General features: G+C 34.6%; 3 protein-coding genes across 3 annotated transcripts; 1 reads left to right on the top strand and 2 right to left on the bottom strand.

Moving 5' to 3' along the window:
• Positions 1 to 3,681: 3,681 nt before the first annotated feature.
• On the top strand, positions 3,682 to 8,064 carry LOC111810933 (polyamine oxidase 2). The gene is made up of 10 exons (XM_087117688.1): positions 3,682 to 4,158; positions 4,283 to 4,401; positions 4,548 to 4,636; positions 4,731 to 4,844; positions 5,577 to 5,664; positions 5,846 to 5,931; positions 6,119 to 6,225; positions 6,811 to 6,904; positions 6,983 to 7,412; positions 7,498 to 8,064. The coding sequence occupies exons 1-10, from the start codon at positions 4,119 to 4,121 to the stop codon at positions 7,804 to 7,806; spliced, it is 1,476 nt and encodes a 491-aa protein (XP_086973814.1). The 5' UTR covers positions 3,682 to 4,118; the 3' UTR covers positions 7,807 to 8,064.
• Positions 8,065 to 9,158: 1,094 nt separating this feature from the next.
• LOC111810936 (uncharacterized) lies at positions 9,159 to 13,820 on the bottom strand. The gene is made up of 7 exons (XM_087117208.1): positions 13,376 to 13,820; positions 12,515 to 12,662; positions 11,963 to 12,154; positions 11,417 to 11,545; positions 11,055 to 11,224; positions 9,826 to 9,956; positions 9,159 to 9,549 (listed from the first exon to the last, which is right to left on the bottom strand). Exons 1-7 carry the CDS (start codon positions 13,617 to 13,619, stop codon positions 9,484 to 9,486), a joined length of 1,080 nt encoding a protein of 359 aa, XP_086973334.1. The 5' UTR covers positions 13,620 to 13,820; the 3' UTR covers positions 9,159 to 9,483.
• An 877-nt stretch (positions 13,821 to 14,697) lies between these two features.
• On the bottom strand, positions 14,698 to 18,030 carry LOC111810284 (uncharacterized). Its single transcript, XM_023696969.2, has 3 exons — positions 17,421 to 18,030; positions 16,772 to 16,972; positions 14,698 to 15,160 (listed from the first exon to the last, which is right to left on the bottom strand). The coding sequence occupies exons 1-3, from the start codon at positions 17,949 to 17,951 to the stop codon at positions 14,858 to 14,860; spliced, it is 1,035 nt and encodes a 344-aa protein (XP_023552737.2). The 5' UTR covers positions 17,952 to 18,030; the 3' UTR covers positions 14,698 to 14,857.
• Positions 18,031 to 20,827: the final 2,797 nt, after the last annotated feature.

Raw genomic sequence — 20,827 nt, forward strand, 5'->3', positions numbered from 1 at the left:
AAAAATATATCGATAAAATAATTTATAATTTAAGAAAATCTAAAAATACAGACAGTTTCAATAATAAACTTCAACTTTTTAAGAAAAATTAAAAAAATATATCATTATCGTATTTAAAAAATAAATTATTAACAATTTCAATACAAAAATAAATGAAAAGAATATTTTTGAATATTTTTTAAATTTTACGAGTATTTAAAAAAAAATTATTATCAAAATTTTTAAAAATTTGAAAAAATTTAAAATTCAATAATATTTTTATTAATTTAGGTGAAAAAACAAATATGGAATCATATTATTTTGAAATAAAAATATAATTTGATAACTTTATAAATTAATTGACAATAAGAAAATAAATGAAAGGTCCTTCCACTGACACCCAATTGATTACTTGTCAATATCAACTTTTATTATATGTTTGTTCTGATTTTCAAATTTTATCATATGATAATTTCCTAATATTTTTAAAAAGTAATAATATCTACTTAAATTTAAAGGTCCCTATGTGACACCCCACTTATAAATGCCATTACTTTACCTTATCTTAAAAAAAAATATTCCAATAATGTTAAGCTAATTTGTATATTATTTTTTTTTTAAAAAGGGCTAAACTTTATAATTAATTACATATTCAAATATTCTTTAAAAAAGGTTAAATTATATAATTAATTACATATTCAAATATTCTTAAAAAAAGGTTAAACTTTATAATTATTTACATATTCTTTTAACCGATAAATCAATAAGAAATAACGTAAACGAACTATATAATAAAAGTCGACATTTTTTTACTTTAAGGACAAAAAAAATTAAAAATTAAAAATTATAATAACTAATAAAGAAAGGTTGATTTAAAACAAAGAAAATGTTAATATAATTTTAAAGTGTTTTAAATTAATAATTAAATAATGTACTCCACACCTGATTATTTTAGTATATGACGCGTCTTCGTTAACACTCTATTCTTCCTTCAATTGACGTGGGACCGCCCCCAAATCCACCCCTTTTGGGCCCAGCGTACTTATTGACACACTGTCTCATGTTTACCCCATTCGGGGCCCAGCGTCTTTATTGGCACACCGCCTCGTGTCTACCCCATTCGGGAATTGATGTGGGACCGCCCCCAAATCCACCCCCCATTTGGGGCCTAGCGTCATTACTGGCACACCGCCCCATGTCTACCCCCCTTCGGGGAACAGCGAGAAAGCTGGTATATCGTCTGGTGTCTGGCTCTGATACCATTTGTAACGGCTCAGATCCACCGCTAGCAGATATTGTCTCTTTGGACTTCCCCTCAAGACTTTAAAATGCATTAAGGGAAGGTTTCCACACCCTTATAAAGATGGTTTGTTCTCCTCCCCCAACCAATATGGACATCACACATTACGCGTGCACGAGTAATTTGATGGTAAAAAAGAGAATTAGATCTGTGGATTTTTTAAAAATATAAATATTAACTGTGATATGATAAACTTTCACATATATATATATATATATATAATAATGATATTGCGAGACATTTTTCAAACTGGATAATAATTAAAAATGAAACTTGTAACACGTGGCGAAGTTTTTTTTGATGGACATAGACATGTGAGCGTGCGTACAAACCAGTATTTTTTTTAAATAAATATTTATAAAATAAAAGCGGTTGAATAAATCGTAAAAAAAATAAACACAATTTTAAAATTTTAAAATTATAATTAAGTTAAATATTTTTAATTTTTTAAAAGTAGAGTAATCTGATAATTCAATTTTGAAACTAAATTTTAAATTATTTAAAAATTAAACCCAATCCTAATAATAATAATTTTTTAAAACTTAATCTAACATTTATAATTTAAACTCTCAAATTTTAAAATTAGATGAAAATAAAAATATTAATAAAAAAATACATAAATAAATAAATAGATCGTGGCCCACTGCACCGACCCAACGAGAAAATCAACGTAGAAAATTACCAATTTCTAACAACCCAAAATAGTGTTTTTTAAAAAGCTGACGTCACTATTTCCACGTGGCAACTTCAAGCCCTCCAATCCTGTACCTAACTTATGTAACTCTCTCTCTTGTCAGCCAATCCCAAAACGGTGGTCCCCACTTCCGAAAAAGTCTCATTCTACCAACCCAAGTCCAACAAAATTATTTCCACTAGTACCCCTGGCCCCCACCCCCTATTATTTTATTTTATTTTATTTAAATATTTGCCACGTTTATTAGTTAATTATATGATCTTTTTAATCATTAAGAACCTGAAAAGCCGGGTTTATTTACCTTGAATAGCAATAATAATGAAATAATTAGGAAACATAATTTAATCCAAAATTAGAAAAATATAATAAATAATAAAATAATTCTATCGCCTTCTTTTTATTTTATTTCCACATTTTTCTTTTTGAATTTTCAGTCATAAGTTCACATTTTCTTAGACAGACAACTTAAGAAGAGAACACTTATCAAATAAAAAACGTATTCGAATCAGATTAACCTCTCATAATGGCTTGAAAAAAACGTTTTATTCTTAAATTTTTATTCTCGATGAAAACAAACAATGTTAACATTTTTTATATTTTATATTCTGATTCCAAACAACTACAGTAAACAACATCGAAGAAAGATTGATTTTCATTTTGATTCCAACTCATTTGTAAACGGAATTTTAATGAATAAAAGTCTTAAAAATTATTCACTTATTATCACTTCTCTAATAAAAATGGAATATTTTGAATAAAGATAAATTTATCTTTAATATATATTTAAATAATTTAATCTCGAAGCTTTAATGATTGGAAATTGAACAATTAAAATAAAATACTTTTAAAATTTAAATATTAAGATTGGCTAGTTAGGAAAGACCGATTAAATCGTTTTAAATACAATATTTATCATTCAAAAGTACGTAACCACTAGCAAAACCTTTAAATAAATTAATTAAAAATATTTGATTTTTAAAAGAAAGTGCCAATTTTTTAAACTAAAATTCTTCAATTAATTGAGTTAACAAAATTTTAAAATTAATTAAAATAATAAAATTATTATAAATATGGAGGGTGAAATTTAACACGTCAATTTTATTAATCTTCAATAATAATACGCGTAATTAAAGTGAAAATAGCTTAAATGACATAGAGTTTGAAATTTAAATCCAATAATACACTTAAAAAATGATAATAAACGTGATTAATTTAATTAACTTATGCTATCTAATTCTAACCTAACAAAAACAATAATAAAAAAGATAATTACATAATGAATTTATTTTATTTTTATTTAATTGCAAATAAGACTAATCCTCCACTAAAAATATGGTAATTTATGGTAAAATGTAAATAAATTTATAATTAAATATTTTATAAAAGAAAAAAAAAAGAAAAAACCATATTATGCTGGAGATTTATTTTTATTTTAGTTAAGTTTTTTTAAAAAATAAATATATTTTTTTTTATGAAAAATATATATTGTTATTTAATAAATTTAGATAGAAATTAATTTTTAAAATTTAAATCGGAGGTTAACCTACCGAACTTTTAAATATTTGAAACAGATAAAAAAAATTAAATAAATCAAAATTCAAATATTTTAAAAAAGTTTCTAATTTAATTCTTAAAAATAATATTTAAGAAAGAAAAATGGTAACGATAAAATCACCTCTCCAAATACTATATATAAGGGTGGAAGTCGGATGACAGAAAACCAAAACGATCTGAACATTTCAGTAATTTCTATTTTCTCTCTCTAGAATTTTCCATCGCTAAGAACAGTTTGATTTTTGTGGAATTCCGAAAATCTTCCGTCTCTGAGCAAAAATCGTCTCCGATACACTGAAACTGCTGTTGATCTTCGGAATTCCGGCCGATCCGACGGGAAAACTGAACTCAGTGTGGCTTCAGGAGTCTGGAAATTGAAGCGCATGAGCTGGTTGGGAAAGCTGGGTCTGAACGTGAATACGAATTGCAATCACTTCCTTACTCGTTTGTTGATCTTCATCCTCCATTATTCCCCTCAATCGTTTCCTCCTTCGCTTGAATTTTATAAGCGATCGCTTGTTCATCATCTTAGTCTGTGTACTTGCTTACTCGCTTTCGTCGCTAATTCGAGTTTAATTTCGGATAATCGTAATGGAATCAGGAGCCAAGAGTAATTCCGAACTGCGTGGAGGTTTGTTTCTCTTCTCTTCTCTTTTCTTCTCTGTTCCTCACGCACACGAAGGTACAGAGTAAGAGAATCGTTTTAGACTGTAGTAGTGAATGTTAGATCTTAATGGAGTTCTTTTCCGTGGCAGAAATTTGCTATCCCAACCCGCAGTCGCATCAGATGAGATCGCCACCGTCTGTCATAGTGATCGGCGGTGGTATGGCTGGAGTTGCGGCTGCTCGTGCTCTCCACGACGCCTCTTTTCAGGTAAGACTGAAGAATGTATTAGGAAATTGCTACTATCGACGTGATCGTATCACTGGAAACAGGGATCGGAATTATTTTATGGAATGTATTTATTTTTTTTCTTTATATGTTTTCGATTTGTTCTTAATCTTGTTCGTTTTGATCAGGTAACCCTTTTGGAGTCACGAGACAGACTTGGTGGTCGTATTCACACTGATTATACCTTTGGGTTTCCTGTTGATCTTGGAGCATCATGGTTAGCTCTTAGTTTCGTTTCAATTTCGAAGACCTTGTATCGTTATTGTTGTGTATGTTTAGATTTAGAGTTACATCTTACTTCTGATCTGCAGGTTGCACGGGGTGTGTGAGGAAAATCCGTTGGCCCCTTTGATTGGCAGGTTGGGATTACCCTTATACCGAACTAGTGAGGATAATTCTGTGTTATATGACCATGATTTGGAAAGGTATCGAGTCAATTCTTTTGGTGTGTTTATTTTTCTTTATATATTTTATTTCTTTTTTTCATAAATCTTACCATGAAAACTGTATTATCCTGATGTCGAGCAAAGGCCATTTCGGTTATTTTGGAGTCCCATACTTTGATTTCCTCTGTGAACAATGAATTGATTTGTTCAGGAAGAAAAGGAATCCATCCTATATATGAGTTGGATCCTTTTTAAAGCTGATGCAAATGAAAGCAAGTCCTGCAGGTGGATACTAATCTCATGGGTAGTCTCTTAATATTTGTTTACATCTGCTATTAATATACGAATTGTGGTAGGGAGTGGTTTTAAAGCAATCCAGGTTGGAAAAATGATAGATATCCTGCCATTTGTTTTGGTTCAGTTAGTTAGTGTTTCCATTTTTCTTTTCAAAGGAAGATTGAAAGTGCTTGTTTGTTCATCTTTAAAATTCGATTTTCAGGACTTGGTTTTGATATATTGATTTAGTCAAATAACTTGGTTTGTAGAAATCCTCTTCTTACCTTTATTAGTTTTAAGTGAACAGCAGTTTCTTGTAAGATTTCAACTTAATTTGGTCTTTGAAGTTTTATTCATCTTGCTGAAGAGAGAATGCAGTAGTTTTTTTTTAATTCAAGTTTTATTGTGTACATCTGTTTCTTCAGAGCTTCATTTTATCATTTCTTTGAACAAAGTTCTTTTTTGGTTTATTACTAACGTTAAAGTTCATATCAGTTATGCACTGTTTGATATGGATGGGAGTCAAGTTCCTCCAGAGGTAGTAACAAAAGTTGGCAAAACCTTTGAAACGATCTTGAAAGAGGTAAGTTAATGCCCTTCCTTTCTCCAGTCTAATTCTCTTCTCGCTTGATCTAATAATAGAATGTACTAATACATAATTCATGTTTCCTAATTTATAAAGTAAACAACTTTGTTTTTCTGCTTCTTGGGTTTTAAAACCATATTATTGATGCCCTTTGATCTTGCTTTCTTGCTTTATACAGACAGAAACTGTAAGAGAGGAACAAAGTGATGACATATCCATACTCCGTGCAATCTCCATTGTCTTCGAAAGGAGACCAGAATTAAGGTTTGTTGTCTGCATGGAAGATAATGTGTATAAGTAGATTGACAGTACTATAAAACGTTCAAGTTATTTTCCCCCAAGAAAAACTAACCACTACCATTGCCATTTATGACTTACACTATCAATTAAGTGACACATAGTTTCACTTTTTACTTGTAGACATATACTTATATGATTTCTCTGGATGCAGGCTGGAAGGGCTTGCTCATAAGGTTCTTCAATGGTATTTATGCAGGATGGAAGGATGGTTTTCTGCAGATGCCAATACTATCTCACTTAAAGGCTGGGATCAGGCAAGTTCCTTTTCTTATTCACTATTGACTTCCTACGGTGATCATCCTTTTTCTAATCAAGCTGTGAAAGCCGGGTCATTATTTACTTGTGGAAGACAAGAGGGTGGAACATTTTTTTCTCTCAATTAGTGTTTTTTTTCTTTGTTTTTGAAAACTTACTTTTCTATTCCTATTTCTAACTTATGGTCTTGGGAATCTGTTCATGTTTTTACAATTGGGTATGCTCTCATGTAGCTTAACCCAATTGATTTGTACTTCATCATTTCTCTGCCCTTCTGATGATATGCACACATTTAAGATGGAAGAAAAGAACCACATATATGTAAATTTAACTTGATGAAGTGACAAAATGTGTCGCATGTTACTTATTACACATGGCCGTGTTTATATTATCATGATGCCGACCTACCAGTCCCGTTGAATTCAAGTATGTATGAACAATATATAACATGCACACACAGGAGAAATGAGCGATTAAATTCTTTTCCTCTTTCTTATCTTTGTAGCAGTTTCTTATTTATAATTTTTTGGATTTGATAGTCTGTAAAGTCCATCCTTGTAAAGTTTCTTGTTTTATATGTTCAGGAAGAACTGCTCCCTGGTGGGCATGGACTTATGGTCAGGGGCTACCTACCTGTTATTCACACTCTAGCCAAGGGTATTGACATCCGCCTCAGTCATAGGTAATTCAGTTGCCCTTCCTCTTCATCATCCTCTGTTTCTTGACGTATCGACCGATCCTGAATTCTGTCGGCTTTCAGGGTTACAAAAATATCGAGACAATATACTGGAGTGAAGATAACAGTGGAAAACGGAAAAACATTCGAAGCTGATGCTGCTGTTGTTGCTGTTCCTCTTGGGGTGCTTAAAGCAAACGTCATCAAGTTTGAGCCCAAGCTTCCAGACTGGAAGGAGGCAGCCATTGCTGACATTGGAGTTGGTCTTGAAAACAAAATAATCTTGCACTTCGAAACTGCCTTTTGGCCAAATGTGGAGTTTTTAGGAGTTGTTGCTGATTCATCACAGAATTGCAGCTACTTCCTCAATCTTCACAAGGCCACTAGCCATCCTGTTCTTGTTTACATGCCTTCTGGGAAACTTGCTAGAGACATCGAGAAGATGTCGGACCAAGAAGCTGCTAACTTTGCTTTCATGCAACTCAAGAAGGTCGTCCCTAATGCGCCCACCCCGGTAAGTCCTAGTCTTAATCGTTATGTCGAATGCTAACACGATTGCAATATGAACTCAATGTTGAATATATCTCCACATCTTGTAGATTCAGCATCTAGTTTCCAGATGGGGATCAGATATCAACTCACTTGGATCATACAGTTACGACATGGTAGGCAAACCCCATCATCTGTTTGAATGGCTGAGGATCCCTGTCGACAACCTCTTCTTCGCCGGGGAGGCTATGAGTATCAATTATCCAGGATCCGTGCACGGCGCATACTCAACCGGTCTGATGGCGGCTGAGGACTGCAGGGTGCGTTTTCTAGAGCGTTATGGGGATCTGGATTTGTTGCAGGCGATCATGGTTGATGAAGCTCCGTTATCAGTTCCATTGTTAATTTCCCGAATGTAATACTCTTGGTGTTGGGCTGTGAATTCATCAGATCATGTCCAGAAGCAGCAAAGAAAATCCTGATGTCTGGGGGATTAAATGCCATTAATTTGGCGCTGGAACATGATGATTGTACTCTGCTTATTAGTTTTATGAAACATAAATGGATTGTACTTAAAGTTCCCAAGTCTTGATTTATGAGACAGTGTGTGTGGTTATGGACTTAGCTAAGCTTGCTATAAACTGACGATAATAATGAATAAAGCTCTAATTACATAATGGGAGTTCTTCCACTCGGGGGGTTTTCTTCACTAAAATTTGTTAGTTCATTATCTTGTTCGAGATCAAATTTTACGGGTCCTTCAATATTTAAAAGTTTTTTTTTTTATCGGCAATAGAACGTTAAGAGAATTTATTGAAATTTATGATTTTAACCGACTTAAATACACGACTACTACTAGTTAAAATATATATTTTAACCAATATGTTAAAAGTTTGAATTTCCGTTCCCACATTATTTTTTTTATGATAAAAATATTTTAACCAATATGTTAAAAGTTTGATTTTCGGTTCCCACATTATTTTTTTTATGATAAAAATCGATGGACATGGAAATATTGGAAAATATCTCCAAGAACGTAAAAAACTAAGCACATGTTTTAAGTGTCGCTATCATGCTTTTAATGGATTTAATGCACATACTACAATGGTCCTAATAAGACATGATGGCGATATGGTGAAGGTTATTATTGATGACATTGACTTTGGTTATCAAATTAAACTACATGAAAGGTATATACTACCATACAGACTAGAGATTTTTCGTTTGAATAGATGTCATTATCAATTTCAAAATTATTTTAATAAACGCAATATTAAATATTGAAAAATGACATCCAATCTTATGTTATCAACTTTATTAAATTAAGATCTACACTTTAACAACAATACTAATTTTTAAACAAATCACGACCGACACAAAACAAGTAAACTTGAATGAAAAATTTACCGTTAGTGTCATTTTTCTTTAAAATCGTATCAACTTCGAACCCCACATATATATTATAATTCACTAAAATAAATAAACGGTTCACTCCAATTCTTCATTTTCAAGCATTTATAGTAGAAAACATAATTTAACAACAATTCAGTATTCTTATACACAATGATTTAAAAAGACGAAGGAAGCTTGATACTTCAACTATTTGGGATATTTATTCCCCGATCCTGCATCTAGATCAAGAGAAAAAATGAAGACTTATGCATAGTTTAACTAATTAAGAGACGAAAAGGTGAAAAGTTCAAATCTCATTCCGATATTCTATTGAACTCAAAAATGAAAGAAAAAAAAAAGATCCAAATTGACAGATCAATGGAACAAAGAACCAAAATAAAGAGCTCAAGTACTCGAGAAGAATTGCTTTCAAGTTGATAGTAACGCAGACATTGCAGCAAATGCACTAAGATCATGCATTGATGTTTTAACATCACTTTGAACACATCCTCTGTCAAGTGGCAGATACAGCATTTATTTCTTCAATCACCCAATGATTATTAAATAAAATGACGCAATATACGTTAGTAAATTGCCTATATTAATACCGAGAACTTAAATAGCTCATTGCCCCCTTCAGAATTTTTGCTTCTGTACAAATCATGACAACTTACGAATATTTGTCAGTCACTTTTTTAAAAGCCTTATTCTTGATGGGAATCTTTCAAGAAATTCCAGGCTAACAATGCAGCCCCAATTGCAGGCTCCACCTGGTTTTAGTTCAAGAAAATGTATGGATGATTATTGCAAGGCCTCATATGCATATAAATGAAAGCATGGGAACAAAGAACAGACACGTGCAGGGCTATTTTGCACATCTGGAATCACTGTTTATATACTTGTGATTTGAAGAAAGAACAATATTTTATTGTTCTAAGAATCAAGTCTGTCCATGGAAAGATTTAAGAACAATAACTGAACATGTTTTCATTGAATATTTGTAAAAACACATGCAGAGAAGAGAGGGTAATAAACAATATGATTACCTTAGGCCAAATGGGAACTACCCCAGGGTAGTCCTTGGAAATGCAGTTTATAACTTCTTGCGCTATACCCCATCCCTTATTTCCTTCAATAACTCCACCAACCATGACAAGGGGGAAAGAGCCCTTTCCATCTGCGATGTTAATGCTAACAATGAGAGTTGCGGTAAAGCTTTGGTTAAAAAATTCAAAAAGGAAAGTATTATCCTGTTATTGAACCCTCATTTGCCTGCATGGTTCCCTTAATTATTTTCTTAAATGAATCTACAAGAAGTTTCTAGGAATCCTAATTCCAAAGAATATCCACGATCATTAGCATTTTACACAAACCCACAAATAAAAAATAGACAGAGAACATCTCCAAAGCTTTTAAAGGCACATAGACTGAGATTATTCACTATCAATTTTGTTGCACATTTAAGTACATATCCAAAGAGAAATAAGTTGAGACGAATTTTAAAGAGAAATAAGTTGAGACGAATTTTATCGCAAAGAATATGAGATCTCACATCGATTGGAGAGAGAAACGAGTGCCAGTAAGGATGTTGGACGCTGAAGGGAGGTGGATTGTGAGATCTCACGTTGATTGGAGAGAGGAACGAGTGCCAGCAAGGACGCTGGACCCCGAAGGAAGGTGGATTGGAGAGGCGAACGAAACATTCTTTATAAGAGTGTGGAAACCTCTCCTAAGTAGACGCATTTTAAAAACCTTGAGGGGAAGCTCAAAGAGGACAATATCTGCTAGTGGTGGGTTTGGGCTGTTACAAATGGTATCAAAGCCAGACATTGGGCAGTGTGCTAGCGAGGACGCTAGACCCTGATGGGGGTGAATTGTGAGATCCCACATCGATTGAAGAGAGGAAACGAGGGCCAACAAGGACGCTGGGCCCCATGGGGGGTAGACTGTGAGATCCATATCTGTTGGAGAGGGGAACGAAGTATTGTTTATAAGGGTGACAGTGGGCCCCGAAGAGAGGTGGCTTGTAAGATCCCACATTGGTTGGAGAGGTGAACAATGCATTTTTTACAAGGGTGTGGAAACCTCTCCTAGAAAATGTGTTCTTTATAATGGTGTGTAAACCTCTCCCAGAGGAAGTCCGAAAGGGAAGCCCAAAAGAAGACAATATCTACTAGTGGTGAGAGGAAGCCGTTAGCAAAAAGGCACTTCCAGCTTTGGGGACAGGAGAATCAAGTTCATTAACTACGACCAAAGATTTCCACTATTGCAGTACCTGAACCAGACAATCCGAGTCTTTGAACAACGGCATTCACGCTTAAAGCCAATTCCTTAACTGCATCTTGCAAGATGTTGTTTGCAACTTCATCCCCTGCTTCTGCACATGACACAACAGCAGGAACAAGGGCAGCAATTCGAGCCCAAGATGAATCTGCGTAGGTCCACCTAATTTTCAATGATAACCAAAAATATATGTGATCCATTCCTAATCAATCGTGCACGATACAGTACTTTTCATACCATATTTTATTCCTTCTACTGTGTTTAATTTACATTGTCCGAAAATAGCACCAAAGAATATAAAAGAGGAGACAGTGAAGTTTGTGATAGGTAATGCCAATTGACAAGTGTACATACCCAATGAGTTCATCGGCAGAAGAAAGACCAAGAGTCTGAAGAATGCTATTTGTGAGCTTTGTTTGAGGACCACGACCATCATGCGCTCTTATAATTGCAGTTAAAGCCTGCGCTGATATGCCATACCCACTGAAATTACAAAAAGTATCACCTTCAATGAAAAGTGGCAAAAGAAAATAAAAATGTGCACGTAATGCACAACACTCTCAGAGATGTATCAATATAGATCAGCATGGAGTGCAGAAACATAGTTTTAAAACACAAACATAATTGAAACAGACAAACAAACATGAAACAAAATTATCTTAACAACTCCAATGAGTTATAGTATTTCATATAGTTACTTTACTCTAAAACCTCGACTGATTATGAACACACGTGCTCCATATTGAGAGCAATACTATGGGAGTAAAAATTAAAATTCACCACACGATCAACAAGGAATAATGAGACAAGTATTAGGAAACAAATAAGATGATACCCATGCGATCAATCATAGCCCAATTTAAAAATGTGCGTCCATGTGAGGGAGTGAGAGAAAGAGACCTTCCCCAGTCGCCTAAGATTGGTCCTGCACCAGCTGCTCGAGCTTCTCTTCCATCATCAGTAAATCCAAAAGCAATACTACCAGTGCCGGCAATTAGAACACAACCACTAAGCCTTCCCATGGTACCACTTGCAAGAGCAGCCGCAGCATCATTTCGAACATAGAGTTTGACATGGCTAGGAAACATATCTCTGCACATAATCAGAAGCGTATAAAAACATACTTGATCCCTAAACATGAGATTCAGATATCATATGAAATAGAACAAAAAAGCTTGTGAACGGAATAGCAGCTTGGATCCTGGGAATTGATTTGAGACCTAACTCAGATCGTTAATGAATATCCGGGTATAAGTACACCACTAAGGGATATGTATAGTATAAACAGCTAAAATTAGTCCGCAACACTACATGAACTAAGTAGAAAGAACAACGGTCATCCTAAGATTTTAGATTAAAAAATGAGTATATAACATGCCCATCACCATAAATCCAATGACAGAAGGAACATAGTATCATCGAAACATCTAAGAATCTTTCCATGGCCCATACCTGAGCCAATTCAAAATCCTTTGCTGGTCCGTTGGATGGTTTACACCAGAAACAGATAAACAAATAGCTTGAACTGCAGACCGATCTGAACCTGATTTTGAAAGAGCCTCAGCCATAACTTGCTCCAACGTTTCCCTTGCAGCAGTTTCTGAAAGGGAGAAGCAAATTTACTCCAAGGACCTACAATACTAAAATCTCATATAAAATACTTAGAAACCAACCAGCCATTTTTTTCCTAACTAATTCAAACTAAGAGTTTACTGTCTTAACTCTCAGCATCTTAGTTTTTGAAAACATATCAAATGGCACAACATAAAACCAGTAAAGCCAGTAAAAAAAAAGAACTCATAGGTTGCCTTTGATCGACACAAAGATGACTAGGTTTTAAATTATGCATTGCAACTTTGAATTTTCATTGGTCTTTTTTGGTTAAATTATGCATTTCATCGTTATGTTTGTAATTGTGTTAGTATGGTCTCCATACTTTTATGAGTTTCATCTCCACCCTTCGGCTAATTCCTACCAATAGTCTCATTAACTTCATAAAGCCATGCTACTTGAAATTATTTAGTTCCTTCAAACTTAAAGTTCGTTCATGAAAACTAAATAAATTCACAGATGATAGCCATGGTACATGTACTTTTGTTCTACCAAACGAAAAATCAGATAAAATTGAGGCTACTCGCATTTCTGTAGAATAAATGAAACCAGAAGGTTGTACCTATCCCTACAACTTCCCATTCAATAATCTAGCAAAATACAGCCACCAATCCAGGAAGAATAGTGAGAAACATGTGCAGAAGAACATGAAAGACCAGTCAAAATTGAAGAAAAGTATAGGCACAAAGGGAGAGAAAGTACCGCCAACGCTGTTATGGTTGGAGCAGCCGGCTTCGACTCGGGCGAGAAGAGGAAGAGGATCAGGAAGATGAAGAGACTGCTGAAGTGGTAAAAGGGGAACACAAACGCAGATGGTGGAGGTTGTTCCTCCATCAATTCCAAGAATCACTCCTCCAACTCCTCCACCTCCTCCTCCTCCGCCTGTTCTGCCGGACATTTCTCGCTCGAATTCCCAGATTTCCCCATTCCGATATTTCTTCGTCATCTGGAAACTCAGGAATCAGAATCCGGTACAAGAACGCTGATTCTTACGCCTTACTTTCTACTCTCAATTACAGTCAATCCGCTACAAAAACCACAGCACTACTCTCCTCCGTTCTGCAGAAAAGTTGGGGAATTTAGAGCGAGAGAGAGCGAAGAAGAAGAAGAAGAAGAAGAAGAAGAAGAAGAAGAAGAAAATTTATAGTAAACGACAGGAAAGACGAGGCTAATTATTTTGCTGTTAATTCTCCACTGGATAATCAAACAATTCAACGATTCTCATTATTAAATTCTGATTTTTTAATACAAAACAATATTATGATAATTATTTTTAAAAAATACGTATTTTCTTTCAAAAATTACATTATTACCCTCCATTTTATAAACTTTCTTTCAAAAATTACATTATTACCCTCCATTTTATAAACGTTTAAGAACTACCCTCTCGAACTAAAATTTGAACACCCATATCCCATCTCGGTACAAGTCATCGTCATATTCTAACATTTGTCTAAAATTATAAATAATTTATATTCTAATAATAATTTTAAGACGTCTAAAGTTTAAGAATAATGATATTTAAAATAAATTATAAAATTTATGATTAACAGTATGGAAGTAAAGTAAAACCTACTTATTTTTTAAAAAAACTATGTTTTTACAAAATATATAATTAAAAATTTAAAATTTTATTAAACATACAAATCAATTTTACTAAAACTTTTAATTTTGTGTCTAAACAAAATTGTGATATTTTAAAATTTAATAAATATTTAGATATTTGAATTTTATATTTAACCATACCCTACATAAAGTTTTTAAATCTTTTTATAAAATAATATACTATTTTGATGATATAAAAAATAAGAGCTAACATTAAGCATAGTCTATGGTCAATGTCTTCATGCAAGTATTGAATTCCTTTGAACTCATCTCCAATTCCATTAAATTTAGGAACTAAGCAAAATAAAGTTCGAGCTAAGTTCGAGTCCAATCCCTTGTTGTCATAGATCGAAGGAATGCCCTTCTTTCCTTTAGTTTGAGTTGCCCTTCGAGTCCGAAACCAAATTCTAAGTAACCCATATCAAAATCATCCACTCAAGAGGAGTAAATGTGAAATTCATAATAGGAGAGTGTGTACCAAATAAGCAAAAATGTCAGGTGAGTTGTGAATTTACAAGCTTAAACAACTGCTAAAAAGACCTTGAAACGAAGCAGCCAGAGGGTCGGTAATACCTGTTATTAACAATTAGAACAGTCCCTCGCCCAATGGCCAGGCTTCCCACATTTGAAACAGCTTCCAGCTGAAGAAGATTGGTTTCTGCCAAACTCTGCTGGAGGAGGATTTGATGGTGCCAGTGATTGCGAGCAATCTCTAGCCCAATGCCCTTCGCCCCCACATTTATAACAGGAAGAACCCGCCCTTGCAGTCGCAGGCATGCCTTTGCTTGTGTCGGTTGTGTTGCCGTAGACCTTAGAGCCACTCGCTTGATTCTTGGCTGCCATGGATGGCTCCTTGCACCATTGGAAAAACCCGCAAGTTGCCTGCAAAACAGATTTGATTTCCGCTCATGAGGAATTACAACAGGAAGATCAATTCATATATATGTACTGTACAACTTGGGCAATTTGCAAGCATTGAAACATTTCCATAGAACTATGTTAAGATGATGTTGGTGCTGGCAATTACCCTTACCACATAACTAGAAAATTTAAAGAGATACACAGGTGTTGTAACGGAAGCGGAAGCGAGATCGATCGCAGTCACACATCCACAAAATAGAAATTAAAGACACAAAGATTTATGTGGTTTGGAGAGAAGAAATTCCTCTACATCCACGGGCAGCAACCAATCTCAATAATCAAAGTGTATGCAGAGTGTATATCTCACACTTTTACATGTAGTATCTCTCAATAAAGTTCCTCCTAAAATGACACTCAAACTCAATCGAGCTCAATGTCTCTCAACCATCTTAGACAACCCTTTATTAGTGTCATACATGAATCAAGATGATTCATATATCAAAATTTGGAGATGAATCAAATGAATGGGAGATGAGCCAAATAAATTCCAATACATAGGAGAGGGGAATGTAGCACAATTGTTCATGATTCTAAAAGATTCATGAACCTATTCTTCATGACAAGTTACAATAACAGGAACTGTGGACAAAGTAAGTAAAGAAGGACAAACCTTGGGTGGATGTCATCACTAAGTGATATACAGATGAAACAACCCCACCATCTAAAAGGCAGGGAGACCACTAAAAACGGCAATCCACTTATTCTCCATAAGGGTATTCCCTCACTATTTGATTGAATTTAAGTTGAGAACACGATAACACCGTTGAGAAACAAGAAGAACATAAACCAAACAATTCAATAGGGTAGAAAACTCTTCAAAACCTTAGAAGACTGCTCTATTACAAAAGATTCCATACCCCTGCCTAAAACACAACCTGACCCTTAAAGGCCTAGCTCAATCTCATGCCCAACAACCGTACATAACCTACCACTAACTAACCTTACCCATCCTGGAGTAGGCATTCACGATTGGGGGCCTCATATTCTCTTGATTGTGCTTAAATTGGTATATATGAACCTGACATGAAGGTATAATGAGGCCAAATATTTTTGGATTAATCATATTCTAATTACATGCTGTCCGTGCCAGCATTGGTTCGTTTCCCTTAAGGTTGCTTTCTTTCCTTAGTTCATTATAATGTAACTATAACATCCGTCTTTATACACTTCAGTCGTTTAAGCCAACTAGACATATGCAGAGTAATTGGCGACTACTCAATTGCTTGCAACAATCTAGGCCACCTTCAAGACCATAATTTTCAACTCCCAGCAAATTCAATTGATCGAAAGATGAAAAGTCATAAAATTGGGACCATAAAGTAAATTTGAAAAAATGAGACAAATGTAGGAAAAGCATTAAACTTAGCCAAGGTATTAGAGCAAATTTTACTTTCTTCCAATCAGTCTGAATGAAGCATCAAAATGCGTATACATTTCAAGATTTGCCACAGTTCAGTCAGATAATTGGATAGTTCATGACATTCTTCTTAATATGAAAATGAAAATTCAGCAACCCGAAATCTAAACAAGACAATAAAAACTGCTGCACAAACATTTCTGCTATAAAATTACCTGGTATGAAGGGCAACGATAGAATTGCTGCCCCACATTGTCCCCTGTTTTGGCTGTTAGCGTTATGCAAGAACCAGCACCACAGGGGCACTTAAGGTCTGAAAATGAAGAACTTGATGCACGATTTTGGCTTCCATAAGTCATTATATTAGTTGAAGAGGCATTGTCACACCACTCAAAGAATCCGCAGCCACCATTTTCCTGAGAGCAATTAAATGTATATCAAAAGATAGTAGGAGCATGATATATAACGATGTGATGATAAAAAGTTATTGCGTCAAGAAAAAGTATCTAAGGAGCTTTGAACTCACAATGGTATAGCAAAATTTAAGTTTAGTAACACTGTTTTAGTCAAGAAAAATTATATGAATCAGTGGCAATATTACATTACGCATTACTAATTTAATTTCTACATGAATGCTACATAGGTTTAAGCAACACCGATATCTTCCTCAAGGTTCTTAATAGCTGCTTATATATTTTTGACAAAACCCAGCATCAATCCGATGAATAAGGACATGAATTCATCAGAACTCAAGATCGATGTTCCAATTCTCAAGTTTGCGCGGCATCATTACATGACTTCAACAATGGCGACCATTGGGGAAGAGGAAGAAAGGATACTAAAAAAAGAACGCAGCCTCCTCACCTGTCGAACGGGACATTTGTAAAATTTTCGACCTCGATTCCTCTCCGTATTCGCAGTTAGTACTACACAAACTCCCATTCCGCAGGGGCATGATTTCTCGGCAACAGACGTATCATTTCCTGAAGCGCTGAAAGACCCTCCACTTCCCGGAGCATCGCAGTCTCTAGCCCAATGCCCTAATTTCCCGCATTTAAAACACGAGCCACCACCCTCCGATTGAGCATGAGCAGTAGTATTCGCAGAGATGAACCCTTTATTTCCAGAATTGGCTATCCGACCAGAAAGTTGAGAGAGGATAATAGGATCTCCTTTCAAAGCGGCGATGTAGATCCCTTCCGCATCTGCATTAGGGGAAACTTTGCTCGTAACCTCCGCGATCGCTCTTTTGGGCGGATCGATGGTATGATTGGGGATTTTTCTACGTTTACTAGCTAGGGCACGAGCTTCCGCCGCGGCCACCTCCGAAAGAAAATCCTCGTCGTCGTCATCTCCGAGATCGAAATCAAAATTCCTCTTAGCTTCGAACTTCATCTCTCTCCCTCCGCGATCGAACTCGGTTTTGAAATTTGCCTCTTTTTCTTCTTTAGTTTTGCTTCCCGCCTTGGGTATAATCTCGTTTAGGTTACAATTATCAAAATAAATAAATAAATAATACTTCTAAATTCAACTAATATGAGATTTCACAATCCTCTAGGGAGACTAACATCCTCGCTAACTCACTGATGTCTAACTCTAATACCATTTATAACAATCTAAGCCCATCACCAGTAGATGAAATCCACTTCTTTAGAGTCTAACGTCCACGTCCTTGTTGACGCACTATCCGATGTTTGACTCTAATACCATTTGTAACAATCTAAGCTCATCGTGAGTAGATGAAATCCACCCCCTTAGAGACTAGCGTCCTCACTAATGCACTGTCCGATATCTGACTCTAATACCATTTATAATAGTCCAAGTCCATCGCGAGTAGATGAAATCCACCCACTTAGAGACTAACGTCCTCGCTGATGCACTGTTCGATGTCCGACTCTAATATCATTTGTAATAGTCCAAGCCCATCGCGAGTAGATGAAATCCACCCCCTTAGAGAGTAACGTCCTCGCTGACGCACTGTCTGATGTCTGACTCTAATATCATTTGTAACAGTCAAAATCCATCGCGAGTAGATGAAATCCACCTCCTTAGAGACTAACGTCCTCACTGTATGACTCTAATACCATTTGTAACAGTCCAAGCCCATCGCAAGTAGATGAAATTCACCCCCTTAGAGACTAACGTCCTTGCTAACGCACGGTCTGACTCTAATACCATTTGTAACAGTCCAAGCCCATCACGAATAGATGAAATCCACCTCCTTAGAGACGAACGTTCTCACTGTATGACTCTAATACCATTTGTAACAGTCCAAGCCCATCGCAAGTAGATGAAATTCACCCCCTTAGAGACTAACGTCCTTGCTAACGCACGGTCTAACTCTAATACCATTTGTAACAGTTAAAGCCCATCACAAATAGATTAAATCCACCCCCTTAGAGACTAACGTCCTCGCTAACGCACTGTATGACTCTAATACCATTTGCAACAGTCCAAGCCCATAGCGAGTAGATGAAATCCACTCCCTTAGAGACTAACGTCCTCGCTAACACACTGTCCGATGTCTAACTCTAATACCATTTGTAACAGTCCAAGCCCATCACGAGTAGATATTGTTCACTTCAACATGTTACATGTCACCAGCAACCTCACAATTTTGAACCATGTCTATTAGTTCATCTAAGTAGACACCATTTTTATTCATTTTATAAATTTAATCACAAAAATTTTAATGAGTATTTTTTATATATATAATTTAATTTTTTTATTTATGACCTAAAAATTTATATTTATTTGGACCTTTAAATTTTTTAATTATATATTTAATTAATAAATTTAAATATTTTTTAAAATTCATAAATTTACTCAATAAAAAAAATCTTAAACACACCGATCAAGTACTAAAATTAATCACTCACGTGTTCAATATTTTTATGGGTATTTTATTCACGTCTTCACTTAAAAATGCAACCTCTTATCTCATCTGGTACGAGTAAATTTTAATTTTTTTTTTTTCTTAAAAGTACATTTGACTCTTTAATAATATTTTTTTTCGAAATTAAAATTCGAAACATATAAAAAAAAATAGACGTAAAAATCAATTAAAAAATTAGGAATAAGGCTTTAATTCCAATCCAAAGCTTTTTCCAAAAATAGAAATTCCACATTTTTGTTGCAAAAAATATTATACAAATTTATAATAAAGTTGGATCCATCAATTCCTTAACCACTTAGCAACCATCAATTAATTAAAATCTATTTGTCTACTTTTCTTTGGGGAAGTCTTTTTCTTCCCAAATTGACCTTTTATTTTTATTTTTAATTTCTTTCATCTCATTTATTCGTCACAATATTTTATTTTATTTTATTTTAACTAGTAGATATTGTACTCTTTGTGTTTTCCTGAGCTTACCCTTAAGTTTTTAAAACGCGTCTACTAAAGATAGGTTTTCACACCTTGGTAATGTTTTGTTCTCCTCTCCAACCGCCCGGTATCTGGCTCTTATACCATTTATAATAGCTCAAGTTCACGGCGAGTAGATATTGTACTCCTTGTGTTTTCCTGGGCGTACCCTTAAGTTTTTAAAATGCGTATAATAAGGAGAGGTTTTCACACCCTGTTAATATAGGATCTCACAATCCACCTCCTTTAGGAGCCAGTGTCCTCGCTAGCACACTACCTGGTGTCTGGCTCTGATATCATTTATAACAAGCCAAACTCATTGCTAACTGTTCTAGTAGCATATCTCGAATTACGAAAACTACACTTCTTCAACCTTACTCGATCCCCATCCGCAAAAATGTGCATTTATTTTCTTTTCTTTTTTTTTTTTTCATCTGAAAAGTGAAAAATAATCTAAGTATCGACTTTTGATATGAACTTATTTGATTAAGTTTGGCGGCCGGAAATCAATCAAACAAACATCAAGCAATGTAGTAGAGAGATGTTTTTAAGATTGTGAAATCCACGTGGTGGCACATGAGTGGCTCGAAACAGTGTTTTTCCAATATAAGAACAACTCGCACGTGCCATGTGAGAGACCTACAGCGCACTTCACATGATCTAATCAATGCACACACATTGTTCTTAGCTCCACAAACCTAACCTTAATTATTATTATTATTATTATTATTTGTTATTTTTAATTTTTTTCTGAACCCCTTTAAAAATAAATAAAAATAAATAATTATTTTTACAAATTTTACAATTTTCCAACAATTTTGTGCCACTTGGAAGGAAAAAAATAATCTCATTAGTTCTTTTTTTAATCAAAATCATAATTAATATGTAAATTAATTATGATTTTATG

This window comes from Cucurbita pepo, chromosome 14 (assembly GCF_057944985.1).
Source record: "Cucurbita pepo subsp. pepo isolate OVF chromosome 14, ASM5794498v1, whole genome shotgun sequence".
In the NCBI taxonomy this organism is placed as follows: domain Eukaryota; kingdom Viridiplantae; phylum Streptophyta; class Magnoliopsida; order Cucurbitales; family Cucurbitaceae; genus Cucurbita; species Cucurbita pepo.